This window comes from Gobio gobio, assembly GCF_949357685.1.
Source record: "Gobio gobio genome assembly, chromosome: 13".
NCBI lineage: Eukaryota > Metazoa > Chordata > Actinopteri > Cypriniformes > Gobionidae > Gobio > Gobio gobio.
Genome location: NC_137106.1, coordinates 40,975,813 through 40,996,072, shown reverse-complemented (window position 1 = coordinate 40,996,072; position 20,260 = coordinate 40,975,813). Strand labels below are relative to the sequence as shown.

The 20,260-nt window shown below is 37.6% G+C and overlaps 1 protein-coding gene across 1 annotated transcript in view; it reads left to right on the top strand.

Annotated features, from left to right (window-relative positions):
- LOC307135753 (kelch-like protein 29) overlaps nucleotides 1-20,260 on the top strand; it is a 253,422-nt gene that overhangs the window by 101,737 nt on the left and 131,425 nt on the right. The window contains exons 6-7 of the mRNA XM_079832392.1: nucleotides 6,196-6,334; nucleotides 18,934-19,130. Coding sequence (XP_079688518.1) covers nucleotides 6,196-6,334; nucleotides 18,934-19,130 — 336 coding nt within the window. The remainder of the gene's footprint in view (nucleotides 1-6,195; nucleotides 6,335-18,933; nucleotides 19,131-20,260) is intronic.

Here is a 20,260-nt window from a genome sequence, read left to right as displayed (position 1 = left end):
TCATGTGTAGTACTGATGCAATTTCCCTTCCCTTTCAATGTGACTCAACCAAATGCGACTAAAACAGGTCATAAAATTAAATGAAAGAAGTCCTTTTTTGGCACATTTGTTACAGTGAAAATCTGGTCACATTGTTGTGTTGTCATCTACCGTTGCTGCACAGGGCTCATAAATATAAGAGGGATTCCTGATGTCAGCTGGTGGAGCAAGATGTAATTAAATGTACTTCGTTTTGACTAACGTGCACTGATGATGAATCCTTCACAATAACATCAGGATCATGTATTAAAAAATTTAATAGTGTGAAATGAAAGAACTAATTCAGAAAAGTAACACATACTTACTATAGTTTCTCCTTTCACACGCCAAGAGCTGCATGCTTGACTTAATCGGAGAAAAAAGAGATCTACAATAGTCTCATTCAGATAGCTCTGGTTTATATGCATGTATTCTGACCTTTGCGGTGTGTGTGGCCTACCAGAGAGCATGCTCGAGATCTTCTCATCTCATATCTATAGCTCCATTGTTATCGATTCACAGCTCTTTTGTTCTGGAAGGACACATTTCACAAGCTTCGAGCATTCTTTCCAGTTCCGCAGAGTGAGGAAAGTGCTCTTGGAGGATCGGCAGACTGAATGAGATGAATGTATTTCTTCTCACCGTTACACTCTTGAGCTTTTCAGAAGCGCCTTAATGCCTTTTAAAGCACACAAATATAAACACAAAGGAAATGCAGTGCCTTAAAACATTATCTGGAGGATAATGTTATGGATGTACAGTAGTGTCTGAGAGTTGTTTTGAATCTTTTTGCTTTAATGTCAGCTGATGATCATAATTTAAGAGAATTTTGTGCTTCAGAAGGAGCAAGAAATTCACGAAAATATACTTGCATGTTATTAACAACCTAGCAATTGTGCAAAACCTTTGATATTTCTTTTTCATTTAGTCTTTGTTTTTCTTTGTCTTCAATTTTTCAAAATTCGAAATCTTTGTTTATATCCAGGTTTCAGTGGAACAGTCCCACAGTTGTGTACCCAACTGTGCAATGTTTTTGCACTGGCTAACACAAGCGATTGATACACAAATGTTAATAACAATTACAAATGCGTTAATTTTCCTTTAAAATGTTCCTTCCTGGTCCCGGTAGATTTCCCTGTGCTATTTTATGATTATGGTCTTCTCCAGAGAACACTGACCCACTTAAATAGAGAATAATTTCCTGCCATCCATTCTATCCCTGGCTTAAATTAATAGGGAACATTTTAGGCAGATAATCACATCACCTTTACCTTATTAGTTTGTCAGACGTCTGCGGAACAGCTGTCAGAGGCATGTGACGTGTTGCTCTAATGATGCTGAGACACTTACACCAGCCAATTATTCAAATTATTGCATAGAAAGCAAGCACATGAAATGCAGAAGTGACTTTGAATGTGTTTATTTTCAGAAACGCTGTATGCTTTGTTGCACAGAACTGGGTCTCGATGTACATAGGCTGTTGTTTGTGGTCTGTTCTAATTAGTCATGAATACCTGTCGCGATCACGGCGTCCTGCTGGTTTAGGGGCTTTGGGAGTTGCTGAAGTTATTCCAGCACATACAATCATTCTGCATTGGGTACAGAGATGATTAATTATAGATTAAGCATGTCAGATATGACTCATGCATATGCTCACCTTATAATTATAATTTGATGAGCATAATTTCCTGGACATGAGGACATTTTGGACTAATCTTGGACCTAAAAAGACCATGTCATTTGTAATGTTTACAAATGACCACATTTTTCAGATACAGTAGGTATTTTATATATTGTATATATTTATTTAACATCTTTTGCTGTTTTATTAACATTAACGACACACACAGGTATTTTAGGCTGCTGTCACTTTATGACCGAATGCTAGGATCTAATATACTGACTCATATCTAAATGTCTGAGAGAGCACTTCTGGTGTGTGTCAGTAATACCACATTGAGTGCTTTTTTCACAACTTATTGCACATAATAATTTGATAAACTCTTTTTGTAGAGATATATAATATGACATTTTTTCCAAAAACATCAAAAAATCTATTGCCTTACAAATAAATAAAATAATGCCTAAATAATGCAAACAAGTCATTGGACAACTTTACTTGTGTATTAAGAAGCAAAATGCATGTGCCATGGATAAATAAAATGTAATAGCCATCGCACGGACAATAATTCAATTATTTTAATAATAACACTTTAGTTTAGAGTCCAATTCTCAGTATTAAAGGTGCCCTAGAATTAAAAATTGAATTATCCTTGGCATAGTTGAAAAACAAGAGTTCAGTACATGGACATCACATACAGTGAGTCTCAAACACCATTGCTTCCTCCTTCATATGTAAATCTTGTGCGTAGAAAACACCAAAGAAAAATAGGTGCAACATTTGCATATGCCAGCACATGTTCAAAGCCAAGCAGAACTGCACAGCCGAATCATCGGAAGTTCTGCAGGTATTGTGAATAAACAAGTGTCAGGCGAAAATAGCGAAAATGGCAGATCATGGAAATACATTTTATGTTTCAGGCTGTGCAGGGGACTTGAGGACTTTTCATACCCTTCCCACAGAACAAAACTGTCAACAGACATGGTTGATGTTAATCTATAACCGGATACCGCAACAATTTAATTCAAAGTTGTTTGTTTGCTCGGCCCATTTCACTACGGACAGTTTTTCTAACCTGGCTGGGACAATATCAAACAGGCTTCGCTCAGTGTCTGATACTGGAGAAGCGGCAATTCAAACTATATTCCAGCAGTAGGTAGTGATTTTATCCACTTAGTGACTGTCTAAACAATTTCTGATTAAATTGAAAGTATTTAGTGAGACAACATTAAGAAAATTTCCCCTGTGTTGTCTAGATCAAACTCAAGATGCTAGTACAGTAACAATAGCAAACTCCAGTAGCATACATAACAGTATGATAAATGACAAATGTTAATATTATTTCCTGCCAGTGTTGTCATATAAATGAAGTGAAGTGACATGTGGCCAAGTATGGTGACCCATAGTTGGAATTTGTGCTCTGCATTTAACCCATCCAAGTGCACACACACAGTAGTGAACACACACACACCGTGAACACACACCTGGAGCAGTGGGCAGCCATATTGCTGCGGCGCCCGGGGAGCAGTTAGGGGTTCGGTGCCTTGCTCATGGTATTGAGGGTGGAGAAGAGCGCTGGTTATTCACTCCCCCCACGACAATTCCTGCCGGACCTGAGACTCGAACCCACAACCTTCGGGTTACAAGTCTGAGTCTCTAACCATTAGGCCACGACTGCCCCAAAATCTACAAAATACAACCGTAGATACATATGGCAATCCCTATTGTCGGATAGAATTATAATTTAGCCTATATTTCATCAACAATACATAACTCAGGAGCTAATGTTAGTTTAACTTTAGATGCATATAGTACACTCGATCCTTCTAGCTAACGTCACCTTCTTCACCACTTAAGCTGAAACGATAGTCATTTGTCAAGGCATCTAGTCAATTTGTTAAAAAAAAACGTTACTGTACTGTACAAACAACATATTTACGCGCTACCAGTTCGCTGTTTAGAGTTTGTGATTCAAAGTGAAGAAGCTATCATTGTAAAATCATACAGTGACGCATTACAATAATTAAAATATTTTTACAATGCTAAAAACAAAGTTGTGACTGCTGATGTTATGAGTTAACGTGTAAAGTTAATGTTATATGCTAGTTCATATGTATGCTGAAGTTATAGTACTGACATTACGTTTTGCAGGTTCTTACTGAAAATAAAGACTGAACTTACCACTCAGAAGCGTCCATTTCCAATCTGAAAACAATTGGTTGTTCCTCAAAATCTTCATCTTCGTCAGAAACAGGATCAAACATATAAGGTTGGATGCATAATCTCTCCATTGTCATGGTGTGCTTATTGGCACTGAAACTACTGAAATGAGCCGCAGTGAAACAGCCAATCAGAGCAGAACTCTACATTAATATTCATGACCTTTCCAAATAAGGCAAAAACAGACCATTTCATTCTAGGAATAATGTCTAGGGTTGTAAATGGACCTGTAAAACCGTATCTGGACAATTTTTACCCTTAAACAAGTCACATACCCTCTATGTAGATATCAATTAACAAATTAAAATATTGTTTCAACTAATTCTAGGGCACCTTTAACTAATTGTCTATTAGCATGCATATTACTAGGGTATTGGCTGTTTATTAGTATTTATAAAGCACATATTAATGTCTTATTCTGCATTACCATAATCTACATCCCTTAATACAGAGTGCTTGAAGTGGGCCGGCATTTCTATATTGTAATCAGTAGTGTACCCTCACATTTTCTTGCGTACCGGCACTTTTTGCCACACATATTGCCGGTACTCTGACTGCCCACAGCGAAACAAAGAACCTCACTATTAATTGTATACATCACAAGTTCAGAGATTTTATAAGCTGTACAAACTGAATGGATCAATTATCTGTGCAAAATGACTGTGAATCACTGTAAGTGCATTCACTAGCGTGCTCCAAAAGTGGGATGATATATGCGCAAGCTGTTCCAATCGCATCACTGATTATAAAATGTGCAACCCATTTGAATTCTATTGAGAATAGGGCTGGGCGATACGTCCGCGATAATTAATGCGATATGGCTGAGCTTGTCAGTGAACTACGGCTCTGTGTAGTAAATGCCGCTCCATCTGAAAGCAGGTGATGGCGATTTACTACTAATCAAGGAACCAGCTTTACTGACGAGATGCGCCTAACAATGTCATGCGATATATCGCCCAGCCCCAATTGAGAATGTAGAAAAACGCTACAGAGAACATTTAAGGGATACGGTATAGTCATAACACGGTATATCAGGAAAGGGCCATCCCCAAACTGTTCCCACAAAGTTGGGAGCATGAAATTATCCAAAATGTATTGGTATGCTGAAGCATTAAGAGTTCCTTTGACTGGGACTAAAGGGCCAGGGCCAAGCCCAACCCCTGAAAAACAACCCCACGCCATAATCTCCCCTCCACCAAACTATACACTTGGCCCAATGCAGTCAGGCAGGTACCGTTCTCCTGGCAACCACCAAACCCAGACTCGTCCATCAGATTGCCAGACAGAGAAGTGTGATTAGTCACTCCAGAGAACATGTCTCCACTGCTCTAGAGTCCAATGGTGGCATGCTTTACACCACTGCATCGGACGCTTTGCTTTGCACTTGGTGTTGTACGGCTTTTATTTATCCAAAATGTGGTTCTTTAGTTCAAGTCTTCCAACTAGGGATGCACAATATATATCGGCCACCATATCGATATCAGCGGATATAACAAACAAGTTTGAGTAACTATGAAAAGCACTATATAAATTTAACAAATTATTATTATATATACTATTTTGCCAAAAGTATTGGGACACCCCTCCAAATCATTGAATTCAGGTGTTCCAATCACTTCCATGAAAACGGGTATATAAAATCAAGCACCGGCATGCAGACACTTCTACAAACATTTGTGAAAGAATGGGTCGCTCTCAGGAGCTCAGTGAATTCAAGCGTTACCTGTGATAGGTGTAATTCAAGCATTACCGTGATAGGTTGTAATTCAGGCGTTACCTGTGATAGTATTGCTTTATTAATTTTTTTTTATTGTATTTATGAAAACATTTACTTTATATATCTGTCAGTAGCCTCCGAGCTCATGTCAAGTCTATTTAGACTGTAAAATGGATGGAATTTTTATTTCCAGATCCTGACCATAGTGCTCCTTTGTCTATGAATGGAATAGTTCACCCAAAAATGAAATGTTTGAAAAGAACTGAAAGAAAGTCATACAGGTTTGGAATGACGTGTAAATGATGTCTGCAATTAATTTTTTGGCTGAAATATTGGTTTAAATTGTATTTGTAGACGTGCACATCTTACTGACAGTTCAGTGTTTGTTTCCCAATGAAATGAGAGCGCTGACCTTTTGCCCTTCACTTGTGTTGATGTTTTTCCTTCATGCTTGATGGTTTTATCCCTCTTCTCCAAATCTTTTCCAGACCTTTATTTGCACAAACAAATAATTTCCTATTTTTCTTCAAACAATGATTGGTTGTGTCATCATGTGCTGTGTGCTTCGGTCTCAGAACATACGAAAATCACTGTTTCTTTTCTTTCTCTTGTTCTACAGAAATGTTGAAGGAATTGAACCAGCAGCGGAGAGAGAAAGAGTTTACAGACCTGAAAATAATTGTTGAAGGCAAAGAGTTTGAAGTCCATCAAAATGTTCTAGCTTCCTGCAGCTTGTATTTCAAGGACATGGTCAAAAGGTTTGCTTCCCTCCCGTCCTTGATCTATTCTGTTCTTTTCGTAGGGTGCATTTGTGTCGCCTCCTTTTCCCTCCCCATCTCTTGCAGGTCTGAAGACATCGGTTCCTGTCACAGGGCCAGTAGCCATTCTATTTGTTCCACCAACGAATGTATTTCACTGCTGAAAAAGGTCATCTCCATTTACTAAGTGCGCCAATTTGCATTTTAATGGGCGAAGAAGTTCCATGACTGGGGGTTTTCATTTGAAATGCTTTGTAAATGTCAAAACAAATGAAAGGGAGATTTTAGGAGTGCGTATGGCATCAGCGCTACGCTCCGGCTGTCTGTGTCAAGTGCTTAGACGGGATGTTCTAGTCGTCCCACTTCACCCTTTACCTGCTGTGACTCACTCCGTATCTCGGCGGAAATTCACACGGTGCTTTGAGCGTGCCTGCGGGATTAAGCCCATCAGGAAACTGCACGGATCTCGTTTATTTTTCGTGAAATTCTGTTTCTTGCTGGCTTGCCATCTCATATTGATGCTGATCTCAGCAGTCGGGTGTCCCAGAGCCGTGTAACTGACTGGATGTTGTTTATGAGGAAAAACTGATACAGAATCATGTTTACGGGCAAAGAAATGTACAATCTCAGAATCTGTTTTATATGTATCAGGTGCCCTTTGGCAAAGCTCTTGAGGATAATTTTGCACATATTAACTGCAAATTCATGTTTTACATGTAAATGAGCTTTCAAACTTAAAATATTTATTTAAATATGACGTTTTGATCTGTGCCTGATTTTGTTAGCTATCAGAAAGAAATAGTGGAAATATGAACATAAAATCTAAATTTACCCCACTGTGATTGGGAAAAGGATTGTTTGTAAAAGCCTTTTATTCAAACTTTCCTTTTGAATCTTATATATTTCCTTTCGACAGGTAGGTAATTTTAACCCTATAAAACCGGACATATGAAACAGAATTAATTTTTTTTTTTTTTAAATGGAACAGTTTATTGAACTTTCACAGCTAATCTAACCTTATCACTCATCTGTGTGTGTGTGTGTGTGTGTGTGTGTGTGTGTGTGTGTGTGTGTGTGTGTGTGTGTGTGTGCGTTTGTGTGTGTGTGTGTTTGCTTTTGTGATTTATGAGGACCGACATTTGTATAATGACACAGGTATTACACTGGTATTACGACGTAAACATGAAATATGAGGACATTTCATATGTCCTCATATTTAAAATACCTTAAAAAACATACTAAACAATGTTTTATTTTTCAATGCTTTCTAAAGGTGGCCTAGAATGAAACATTGGGCCCTATCTTGCACCCAGCGCAATTGACTTTGTACACCGACGCATGTGTCATTCCTATTTTGCACCCGCGCAAAGCGCGCTTTTCCCTCCACAGAAGCACGTCGCTAAACTAGTGAATGAACTTGCGCTACCTGGGCGGTTCAGCGCAAAAAAGGAGGCGTGTTCCGGCGCAAACAATCCCTGGTGCTATTTTGCTGTTCCATTAAACAATTGCGCCACTGACCAGAAAAAACCTAGTCTAAAGTCAGTGGCGCGTTGCGCGTTGTTCATTATGCTATTTTAAGGGCGCATGCTTGACCATAATGTATAGCGTGCACAACGCGCATACACTTTGCTCATGTAATCTACACAGATGCAACAGTTATTTTTGCAAATCATAAATTGTTAGACTAAAAAATATTAACACATGAGATGACGGAAATCATTGTGGTGTGCCACGAAGATGTGAAAAAATAGGCATAAATCTAGCTTACAAATTATTTAGGCTAATTGTAGTCTAATAATTAAGGAGACCTGCTTGCCCAATAGTGGCAACTTCTGGCAAGGCATATATGTATATAAGGACATCTAGAACCAGGAAAAAAAATCGGTGAGGGTGGACGCAGCGATGTCCTCTGCTGGCGTCAGGTCCTGAGCAGAGGCAGATCCACCTCCCGTTACACGGCGTGCCCGATTGATGCTGGCAAGCTTGGACTTTCCCCGTCTTCTGATATCATTGTAGCGCTTGCGGCACTGGTGCGACGTCCTGGGGATATTTTTGAGTGGGTTTCTCCCATCCCCATACAACACAACTTCTCTGTCTTTCACTGCTCTTACAAGAACATCAGTCTCCTCGGCTGTGAACCGCTCCTGGCGTGCGCCTGGTAAATACGCCATAATAATAGCAATCCTTAATGGAACTTGCGCACCTGCTTTTACAGGGAATGTTGGATGACGCTCGGATTGGTTTATTCATGTTACGCCCAAACCACACCTATGAATAATGAAGCTACTTCAGACCAACCCATTTTAGATTTGCGCCGGGCGCAAGAGCCATTTATCCCGCCGGGAAAATAGCAACAGCGCCGAGACCCGCCCACAAAGTTACTTGCGCTTCGCGCTTTGACACTTGCGTTTCAGATCGTTAAAATAGGGCCCATTGAGTCCTTCTATCTTTTTCAGACCTCAAAAGCAGAAATTTTAAAAATAGTCCTGCATGCGCTCCTTCCTATAATAGCAGCGAATAGCGACCAGGCTAAAACATTACAAAAAGTAAACAAAACTATCACGCAATGATACAGTGAGACGCGTGTGCCATAGGTTTTGCATGAAAGAAACCATATTATTCAGTCAAAATACTGAGCTTGGTTGTTAGTGTTCCTGTGAGTGTGTGCGAGCCGTCAGCAGGTGCTTATGCTTACTATAACTCGCACTGTTGTCATGGTACCCAGGATAAGCACACACACGCACCATTTTGAGAAATCGGGCTCAATAGAAACAAATGTGACTCTCGTCTTTTCTATAAGGTATACGATAAGAAATAATACTAATAATAGTAACCTCCTGAAGTGAATGTGGTGTGTCGGTTGTCATGACAACACTGCGTGAGTGGCTGCTGACGTGCAGTGAAACAGCCAATCAGAGCAGAACTCTGCATTACTATTTGTGACTCTTCCAAATAAGGCAAAAACAGACCATTTCATTCTAGAGACAATTTCTAGGGTTGTAAATGGACCTGTAAAACTGTATCTGGGCAATTTTTGCCCTTAAATAACCCTCTAGGTAGATATCAGAGAACAATTTAAAATATTGTTTCAACTCATTCTAGGGCACCTTTAAAAATGTTAAAATGCAGAATGTTTCCTGTGATGGGTAGGTTTAGGTTTAGGGGTAGTGTAGGGGGATATAATGTACAGTTTGTACAGTATAAAACCATTACGCCTATGGAATCTCCTCACTTAGATAGCAAAAAAAACCTGTGTGTGTGTGTGTGTGTGTGTGTGTGTGTGTGTGTGTGTGTGTGTGTGTGTGTGTGTGTGTGTGTGTGTGCGCGCGTGTGTGTGTGTGTGTGTGTGTGTGTGTGTGTGTGTGTGTGCGCGTGTGTGCGTGCGTGCGTGCGTGCGTGTACATGTCAGTGTGTGTGCGTGCAATTTTTGGTGCATCAAGAGTAAGATGAATTTCTGATAGCTTGAGATCAATGAGATGTTTATAACAGTATAACAAACTACTTTTATAATGCAAACGTTGTCACTTTAATATCTCCCAATAATATATCATATTAAGATTATATTTAAATGCTTAGTTTTATGATAAAAACTCTGTAGTTTTAAAACATATAATGCAATACAATGGCAGAGGTGGAAAGAGTAATAAAATATTCCACTCAAGTAAAAGTACTATTACTTAAATAAAATTTTACTTAAGTAAAAGTACAATTACAGGTCTAAAAATCTACTCAAGTAAAAGTAAAAAATAGTTCATTTAAATTTTAAATTTTACAATTTAATAGTAATTGTAAAGTAACTGAGTTTTTTTTTACTAGCGGAGGTGGGGGACTCTCCCGTGTAGGGTTGTAATAGAATGAGATTTTCACGATGTGAAAACATCACAGCATCACAGTATTAAACAATAATTTAATAAATAAACTGTATTATTAAATTGTGGTTGTTATTATGATCTGTTTAAATGGCTGAATGGATGAAAGTTTTTTTGGTTGAACAAATGCTTATTATAACAAACTTGAAGCCATTAGATTAACAACTTATTTTTATCATTAATATATTAAAATGTTTAAGAATAATAGTCCTATTAAATTTTTATTTTTATGATTTAATACAAATATATTATCAAAAATGTTGGTAATCAAATAAAATTGTATCAAATTTTTATCCTTTTATTTTTTGCAAAGTGCTGCAAAACAGAGATTTACTAAATTAAACAATTGATTAAAAATATATTGTAACGTAGTTTGTATGTTCAGGGAAGAAGGAGGCGGGAACCGGCGAACGTTCAACAACTTTAATCAAAATAAATTAACACAAAATGAAAGTAAAAGCGGCAGCCCCTCACGGTCGACTGCCGCGCACATACACAATCAGACGTAAACAAAACACAACATAAAATCCAGGCCTGGTCCTCTCTCGTCCTTCACTGGAGCCGCTTTTTTAACAAAAATGGCTTCAACGGGGCGATAATGTAAGATACAAGGTAATGGAGCCTTTTATACATTGTCGTGTTTCTTTAGAAATAAACAATGGTCAAATGGAGTCTTTAAACGCCTCAGATGTAAAGTTATTCGCTGTCAAAGTGACGCCAAAATGAATGGGAGTCAATGGGATGCTAGCAGCAGGTGATGGCTTGGTTAGCAATGGCTGCCCCTATGGAAGGTACACTTTCAGGGTGCTGGATTACCCCCTTGGGATAAACGGTTGTCTTTCAAATTCCCTCTGCATGCAATAGGATAGCATTACAACCAACCAGAGCAACGAAGAAGGTGAAGCGGAGCTAGTTGATAGATTAAACTTTCGCTGTATCCAGTCGGCAAACTCCAAACATATCTTCCTTTCTTACGAATGACTTCAATGACGTTCTTTGTTCTTTTCTCAAAGAAAAGCTTAACTCCAAGTCTTCCAGAGTCGCGGCCAAAGTCAATTCGAAAGGCTGCTGTTCGCCAGCTTCTTTGTTTACGAGTAGCATGCGGAACCACGGCAACTCTGCCGTCATTATGTTAAGCCCGCCCACCGACTCTATACACGATGTGATTGGCCTGACCAGAATTTGGTTTTTCCAGCTCGCAAGCCAGCGGAGAGTTGCTAGACTACCCTTGCTGCAAATTAGATTTGCTGCCGCTAGGGTGCGTCTAGATTTCTCGGCTAGTGAAGACCTGTTTCAGAGTGTATTTGACAATGGTTTTTATTCAAATAAAATTATGAAAATGCTCATTAGGGGTTCTCTCAGCTCTGGAAATGTTCATGTGTTCATTTCCAAATATGGTTTGTAAGACGTTAAATTATGTTGTATTAACACAGTTCGGGAGGAGCATGTTCAGATAATTGAAAGTGGAGAGCACTCAGCGAATCAACAATAAGCGGTATATACACAGCAGTCTTACCTCCGTTTGTTGACAGTTTATCAGCATCCCTCCACCATCCCTTCTCCACACTTTTAGTTCTAACCACTTACATACACGGGGGTACTCTGAGTTCGGGCCAAATTCCGAGCTCGAAGCCCCCTAACATGCCTTTAAACATACCTTTATCTGCACAGAGGGATGTGTTCTTGAACATGCTCTATGTGTTTCCTCCTTTTGGACTTTGCATCCACATTTTTTGCAAATTGGATATCCTCCAGGACAACCACACATATATATATATTTTTTATATATATATATATACAAAGTATTTCCACATTAGCCAGGGGTTCGCTTTCAGCTGGGTCTGCATCTCTGACGTATGTCTTTTCCATCTCCATCTTTTTGTGATTTTTGCTTGTTTGTTCTCCCGCCCTTCAATTCAATGCAGTTTTTTCTGGAGCGCGATTTTTTTATTTATTTTTTACTCAGTAACGGATATGGTTTAAAATGTAGCGAAGTAGTACAATACTTCATACAAAATATACTTAAGTAAAATAACAGATTTTAGATCTTTTTAGATTTTTACTGAGAAGTACACATAAAAACTACTCAATTACAGTAACACGAGTAAATGCACCTCTTTCCACCTCTGTACAATGGTGATTGAGAGATGAATAAATAAACTTTTGGATCATATTTGATACTTACATTTTAATGAATTGTGTTATCTTTGGATAACCAAGTAAATCTAATATGCTTCATTCCAGAAAATGTTCATCTTGAAGTATTACTAACAATCTAAAAGTTATACTTGCATTACTATGTGCAAAAAGACACAAGCTGAAGGTGGACGTTTTTGCAATTATACTAAAAGGCCTTTTACTTGCTAAATATCAATCAGCCAACAGAAGGCATGAAGTAGATTGTGTGCAACAGGTTTTTCAGCAACATTGTGATCATGTTGATAATTTAGAAGCCATATAAATTTGCATATCAAATATCATACAATAGGTTTTATAGGGTCAATGTGTTGATGAATCAAAGTGCACAAGGCAGTACAAGCCATTGAATGCACTGTACATATCAGCCTTGTTTTAGTCACATCAAAACAATCACAAGAACCAGGGCATTGAATGGCTTGGCATGTGTAATTGCTCTAATGCTTTCAAATTGCTGTATAAACGGGGGTAAAAGGCACACCATAAGAAAAATTTTGATTTTCTGTGAAAGTAAAGTGGTGGCATTTATTATCATGTTTATTATTGTGCCTTTCGCAAACAGGTGCCTTTCGCCCCAGCAGATCCGCTTTTTACCCCAAATACCATACTTCTACATATTCTTCTGTTATTGAAAAACTGTTGCTTTAATTACCTTAAACAAAACTGAAAATCATTAACAAGACCTTTGTCTCAAAATGTAAACATTCATTTGATCTATTCTCGTTTGCTACATAAATTACAACATTCTAAAAATATTAAGTGCTCTATTTTAACGATCTGAACGCATGGTCTGAAGCACATGGTGCAGGCGCAGGTGTCCGAATCCACTTTTGCTAGTTTAACAACGGGAAAAAAATGGTCAGTATACCAATCGCATGGTCCAAAAGGGTTGTCCCTATTCTCTTAATGAGCCATGGGTGTGTTTTGGGTGTAACGTGCAATAAACCAATCAGAGTCTCTTCTCCCAGTCCCTTTAAAATTGGCGTATTCGCTATTTACATTTGCGAGCGGAAAGACTAAACGTTTAAAAACATTTGTTTAAACATATATTTAATCATTTTTGCGTGTGCTGCTGTGCGTCCATGTGTGTGTAATAATAATTGTGTACGCACATTGTGCACACGCCTATAGGTGCATATTACAAACGTGCTCTTTAAATAACACAAAAAATACTGCGCAATTGACTTTAGATCAGGTTTTTGTTGGTCAATGGCACAGTCATTTTCAGTTGCCTCAAAATAGCAATGCGCCAACAATGTACCTGAACACACCATTTAAACAGCATGGCGCTGGATGTGAAAATGATAACTGCATCGGGCTGAAACTAGCAAAAAAAAACTTGTGCCACGTCTGGCGTCGCATTGCGCCGGGTGTATAATAAGGCCCTATATGTCATCATACAGTACATGTACTCCAACTTCAAGGACAGATTGTGCCTGAGAATCTCAGGCCATTTGATTGTGAATTAAGTCCGGGTCGATTCAAGCTATCTCACGTACAGTAGCAATGAAAACTGCATTAGGAGCAATAACTCAGAAGTTTGTTCTCGGTGAAGCACAAAATGTGCGGATACACCTTGCAAAGGGATTTGAGTTTCACTTTCTCTGGAAGGACTGAAAATAGAGACTTTAGATGGAGAAATTCTAGATTGTCCTCCTTAGAACACAGAGGAAACAGAGAGCCTTTCTGTTCTGGAACCTAGTGAGCTACCAAGGCAGCATTCTAAATGGGAATTCAACATTCATAAAGCAATGGAACTCATAGCTGATTATAATTGACTTTGAGGTTCATGATGAACACTTCATGATTATTAATTTGTTCATGTGTTCATGGATTTATTCGTTTATGCATTTATTTATTTTTTTCATTTACGAAATGCATTTATGCATATGCGTTTAATTATGTATTAATTTATTGCTATGCATTTATGCAGTTTTTATTTATAAAATTATATATATATATATATATACATATATCATTATCAGATTTTTCATTGAGCTTGTCGCAATGCATTCTACAACGGATACACAATTCTGCCTTGGAATAGATCCAAAAGAAGGCATTTTAGAAACCAGCATAATCATGCACATATGATGCCTGTAGGCAGTTCACTAGGTTACAGAGACATACAGTATACCATTCAGTTGAAAAATACTTTAGCTCTCTGCGTTTCTTTATTTTTTCACAAAGTAGAAAATATATTTTTCTGTCAACAGTTATTAAGGCAATATGAACAGATATGAACAGATATGAACAGATAGTTCAATCCAGTTTAGCCTTAATAGAGTTCAACTGGAAAGTTAAATCTGACATTTATGTGTTTGTACATACATAGAACTGTCTGTCAGCTGAATATTCACGCTACATTAAATCGAGAGTCAACAGCTTTGTTCAGCGTAATAAAATCAATGACGATCCATGATCTAAATCTCCGACATAATAAACCATTCTGAAAACATACTTGCATTATTTATTTATCATGCATTTCTAGTGAGGTCTTACACTATTTCAGCCTGATTATTTGCTTGTTTACACTTCAGATGTGTTTAATTAAGAACTGGATTTAATCTTTGAACTTTTAGAGAGAGAAAAAAAAACCCTATATGATAAATATCAAATCTAAACGAAACATTGATCCTTAAAAATGATACTCGCATTGAGCTGTAATCTGAGTTTAATATCAGAGATGTCTGGCGGCCCTTTAATGGGCGAATCCGGCTGAGACTGAAGTCGTTATCAGGGTGTCCGTCATTTATATCAGTCAGACGGACTGGGTTTATCTAATCGTCTATAAAGAACACCTGCTGTATTTGTCGTTCTCAGAGAAAACGTGCATTAAAAAGTGATTCATCCATTTAGCAAATCATGCACTAAGTGGATCTGCGTTTGAATGTAATATATAGCCATTAGCACTTCCTCGTTCACATTGATAGAAGGGCATGCCGCTTATGAATTTCATAATATCTCTAGAGATTCAGCTTGTCTTCTGGATTTTATTGAATATTTGTTCTTTGTTTCTGGCTGTGCATCCATCATATTGCCACTTGCTGAGTGTTTCCACATATATATTAGCATAGACACTACGTTATTAGTCTGAGACCAATAGCTGGCGTTGAAGAGCCCACTTTAGTTTGGCAGCTCTTGATTTGTTTTGTTCCATCAAAAAGTACACTTAACTCAGAAGTTCTAGTGGTTTGAGATCTGCCTTGCTGCCTTCGTTTCATTCTTTTATTTATTTTCATGTTTGGAAGAAGGAATACAGTAGTATAGGCATAAGTTTAAATGGTTTAAAGCAATGGGATCAAAAATTGCAAACCACCTTTGGCTGATGTTGTGAAGTAAACTATACATAAAGCAGGGTTAGACAAGTAGTTACATCTAAAAAACACACTTGAGACACTTTACAGTTCAAATCACATGTTTTCTCTGCAGAATTCCTGAAAGCAAATCAGTGCTCAGGTGTATAATCAGTTATAATGTTGTCCAACAGTCTGCTCGTAATGTCAGCGAGCACAAAAATAAAGCTAGCACTCACGTTTCTAGATTTTTTCAGACCGCTTTTCTCCTCAAGGACGTAGGCAAATGATTGTGCTCAACATTTCCTGGAAAATGGGAAAAATGGAAATTGTGTCTGTTTTAGAGACACCTGTCATTCTTAAAAGGCTTTCATCACTGTATTTTCCCAGTCTAATCAATATAATAGTCGTAGTCCGTGAACAAAGAGAAGGCTTTCGATAACCATATAATGAAAAATGTCAGGGCCATAATTTTTGCTAATACAATTATGGCCAAATAACTCTATTTTTCTATTATGATATGCTGTCATTTATTTTCATTGCATTTATTTGTTTGTGGATTTTATTTATTTATAAAATATGTGTACATATTTTTTATAAAATATTGATTTATTTATATAAAATGTGTATTTATACAGAAATCTTTTTCAGTTTTTTTTCTTCTCTCTCTCAAAGGATACATGCGATGCTGTCTGAGAATATATCCAAAAGAAAGGGTTTTCAAAACCAGCATAATCATGTACATATTATGTATCCCTTCATTTTTAAAAGGCTTTTCCCCCACTTTGAGTGCCATGTATTTACCCAGTCTAACCAATATAACAGTCATAGACCATGGATGAAAAGAAAGATTTTGATAACCATAGAGATCTTTTTTTCAGGGCAGTCATTCATACTTGAGAATAAAATTATGGATTAAAAAGCTCTTTTCTGAGCGCAAGTGTTTATGTAAATAGTGGGAGTGGGAGTGTGGATTTAGATTTCTCTAATTGATCTCAAGGATAGAGAGAGGGCTCACTATTTTCTTTTTCTTTCCCACCTCTTAATGGTCGACTACATTTTTATTTTTTTATTTTTTTGCCTTTTCTTACTTAATATTTCTCTTCCTCTACTTACACCTGACAGCAATAAACTTTGCATTTTTGTTTTTCTTTTCAGGAGTAACATTTCTTGATTTTTCAGCCACCGCCAGAGACACCCACCTCACCTCATACTCTGCCTTTTGCCTCCCTCCAATTCAAACCTCTTGTAACATCTAATATCACCGTTCGTACGCAGGCCGTGTTGAACTCTGTTTTGGCAGGTGTTTGAAAATAAATCCACGTCCCAGTCATGGAATGGTCCCTTTCCCTGTAGGATGGCTGCTGGTTCCCTGTGGCAGAACTGATTTTCTACCCCCTCCTTTCCTTCCCTGCTTACATCACGCTGTCTGTCTGTTACATGTAGCGTGCGTTTGTCTTTGCATAGGTCCTAAATATACCTAGACTTTAAGTGTCTTCATGAAGGCTCAGGAAAACACATGCTGTGATTTTGTTTAAAGAGGAAGTGTACAATTTTTGATACTAAAATTCTTTATTCTTTCTCAGTTTTGGTGCAGCATGAAAATGCATTCAAACTCCCTTTCACTTTGATAATGTGATGCATTTTTTAATGCAACTTGATCTTATCTGTCAGGGAAAAGTGTTTGTCCCCCTGAAGCACAGGCAAAAACCCTTCACATTGTCTTGTCAACAATGTAAAAATGTGTACAGTTTAATGCTGATAGCGACTCAGAAATTACACATTTCACCTTTAAAGCTGAGACAGAAGAGAGGTTATTATTATTATTATTGTTATTATTATTATTATTTTCAACTCCCTGCTATAACCACCCTTTGGACGTGGCGGTCCATTAATGGAAAATTGTTTCTCGAGACACCTTTGTCTTTTTGCAGAATCCCTGATAATTGAGGTTTATAGGTTTAGCGTTTATAACGTGTACCCAAACAATGGCAAAAACCAAAGCCAATCAGCCCTCAGCTGATACGCTAAACCAACGGCCCTCTTCTAGACGGAGAGTAGCTAGTCTCAGCTGCCAGACAATCTGCACTCCCCATATGCCTTTAAATATGTATTATGCATGGGAATGCATAGCAGCTCACTCAAGTTTTCCCTCAAGTGCCGCTGTAGAGAAACTTGCAGGCCTGACTTTGAGTCACACTTTCTGAACAGCTTTAGTGGATGCTCTTCCAAATGAGTCCATCTAACTTTTTAGGTTTTTAATTGTTTCTTAAGGGAAAAGTTCCCCCAGATGCAAACCATTATTTAATGTACCTCATGTCATTTAATATTTTTACAGTGTAAAATTATTGTAGAATTGTTATGCAGTGATGTGGCAGTGACCATGTCAAGCTCCTAAAAGGACAATACGAAAACACCTTAAAAAATAGTCACTACAAAAGTCTTCTGGAACAGTTTTTTTTAAATGTATTTTAATGTATATACTATTATAGAATTTATAGTAACACTTTAAAATTAGGTCTCATTTGTTAACCTTAGTTAATTCATTATCTAACATGAACTAACAATGATCAATAATATTTATTAGTTCACAGTGCGTTAACGAACAGATACATATTTTGATCTTAAAAATGTATTTGTAAATGCTGAAATTAACATTAACTAAGATTAATAAATGCTGTAGAAGTATTGCTCATTGTTAGTGCATGTTAACTAAGGTAGATAACTGTAAAAAATGTTCAGTTTAAGTATTAGTAATTTCATCGGTTTTGTCTTTTTTTTAATATTTCTATTTAGGTTTTTTTTTTTTTTTTTTTTTTTTTTCAAGTACATTTTTTCCCTAATAATAATAATGTTTTTTTTGTTTGTTTAACTTTTCCTTCTAATATTTATATTTGATTAAATCTCAGCTTTATTTCAATGATCAAACATAATTGTTTAATAGTTTTAGTTGTACCTAACAATAATTACACGGTTCAGAAGTCAAATGATAGCTTTTTGTGAGGAACAGGCCAAAAAGTTGTTATACACTTAAAATAACCCCTCTCTCTCTCTCTCTCTCTCTCTCTCTCTCTCTCTCTCTCTCTCTCTCTCTCTCTCTCTCTCTCTCTCTCTCTCTCTCTCTCTCTCTCTCTCTCTCTCTCTCTCTCTCTCTCTCTCTCTCTCTCTCTCTACTGGTAGTTGCAGTTGAGACACAACCTGCAGGTCTCTGGTTTAACGTTCTTCAATCTGTGTCCAGGTTATCGGGCGAGAACAGAAACGGTGAGAAGATGCAGCTGACGATGAGCAATATAAGTTCAGACGTTCTGGAGCTTCTCCTGGAGTTTGTTTACACTGGCTCCCTCATTATCGACTCGGCTAACGCCAAGACCTTACTGGAGGCGGCCAACAAGTTTCAGTTCAACACTTTCTGCAAAGTCTGTGTCTCCTTCCTCGGTAAGAATCTTCCGGATGAAATGTTTCCCCAGACATTTCCATTTCACCAAAGCTGTGTTCCTTAAGCAACTCATTCTTTGCTGTTAGAGTGAAAACTAAATTGCATGTATTTCATACAATAGCCAGATCCAAGTATGCACCGGTTTCACTTTAAGACAAATTGCTCAGAGAAACTTGTTGCATCACGTCTGGTCAGTGAGATGGGGAAAAATAAATTTTTGGTGCAAGTAACCTTGTCTCACATTGAAAGAGGACCTCAGGAAATAAAGACTGCAATAAATTCAGAACATAATTGTAGTTTTCAATCTCTCATGGACAAATTATGATAATAGACTTTCTAATGAGTTTGTTTTTGTAGGTACTCTAAAATCTTGGAGTAATTTACTGGAACTTCATGGTGAAGCCGTGAGGGAATACGCTCATTATTCATTCTGTCCGTGTCTCACACTCTCTTTTTGGATTCTGTTTCCCCCCTCAGAGCTGGAGGCTTGTGTTATGTTGATTGACAGACGAGCACAACACACACACACACACACACACACACACACACACACACACACACACACACACACACACACACACACACACACACACACACACACACACACACACACACACACACACACACACACACACACACACTCTACTGTGGACTGAAGTGAATCAGAAATTTCATTGCTCATTACGGCAGTCGTAATGACTTTGCGCACAGCTTGCGATCGGACGTCTTGACAATGATATAGGCCTACACTATTTTAGTCAGATATTACACTACAAGCCAGTCTTTAAGGAGTCAGTCAATACATATTTTAACATGCCGATCCTGTCATCGTGGCTGTGGCTGGCGATCTGCACCACTCAGAACTGAATTGAAAATGTGGATGAGTCTATTGAGTTTCAGAATTTGAATTGTGATGCAAGCAGAATGCAGGATTATAATTTGATTTTAATGAAGTACTGATGAAATAGATTGACATTGTAATAAATTCATGCTGTAAGTGTAGTTTCTGTTTGTAGTTTTAATAGCATGAAGTTGTTAAATTTATATGTATTTCATAATATTTAATAACTTTAAGATATTATTTAGAACAAAATAAATAAATAAATACTTTATAAATGTATTATTATTA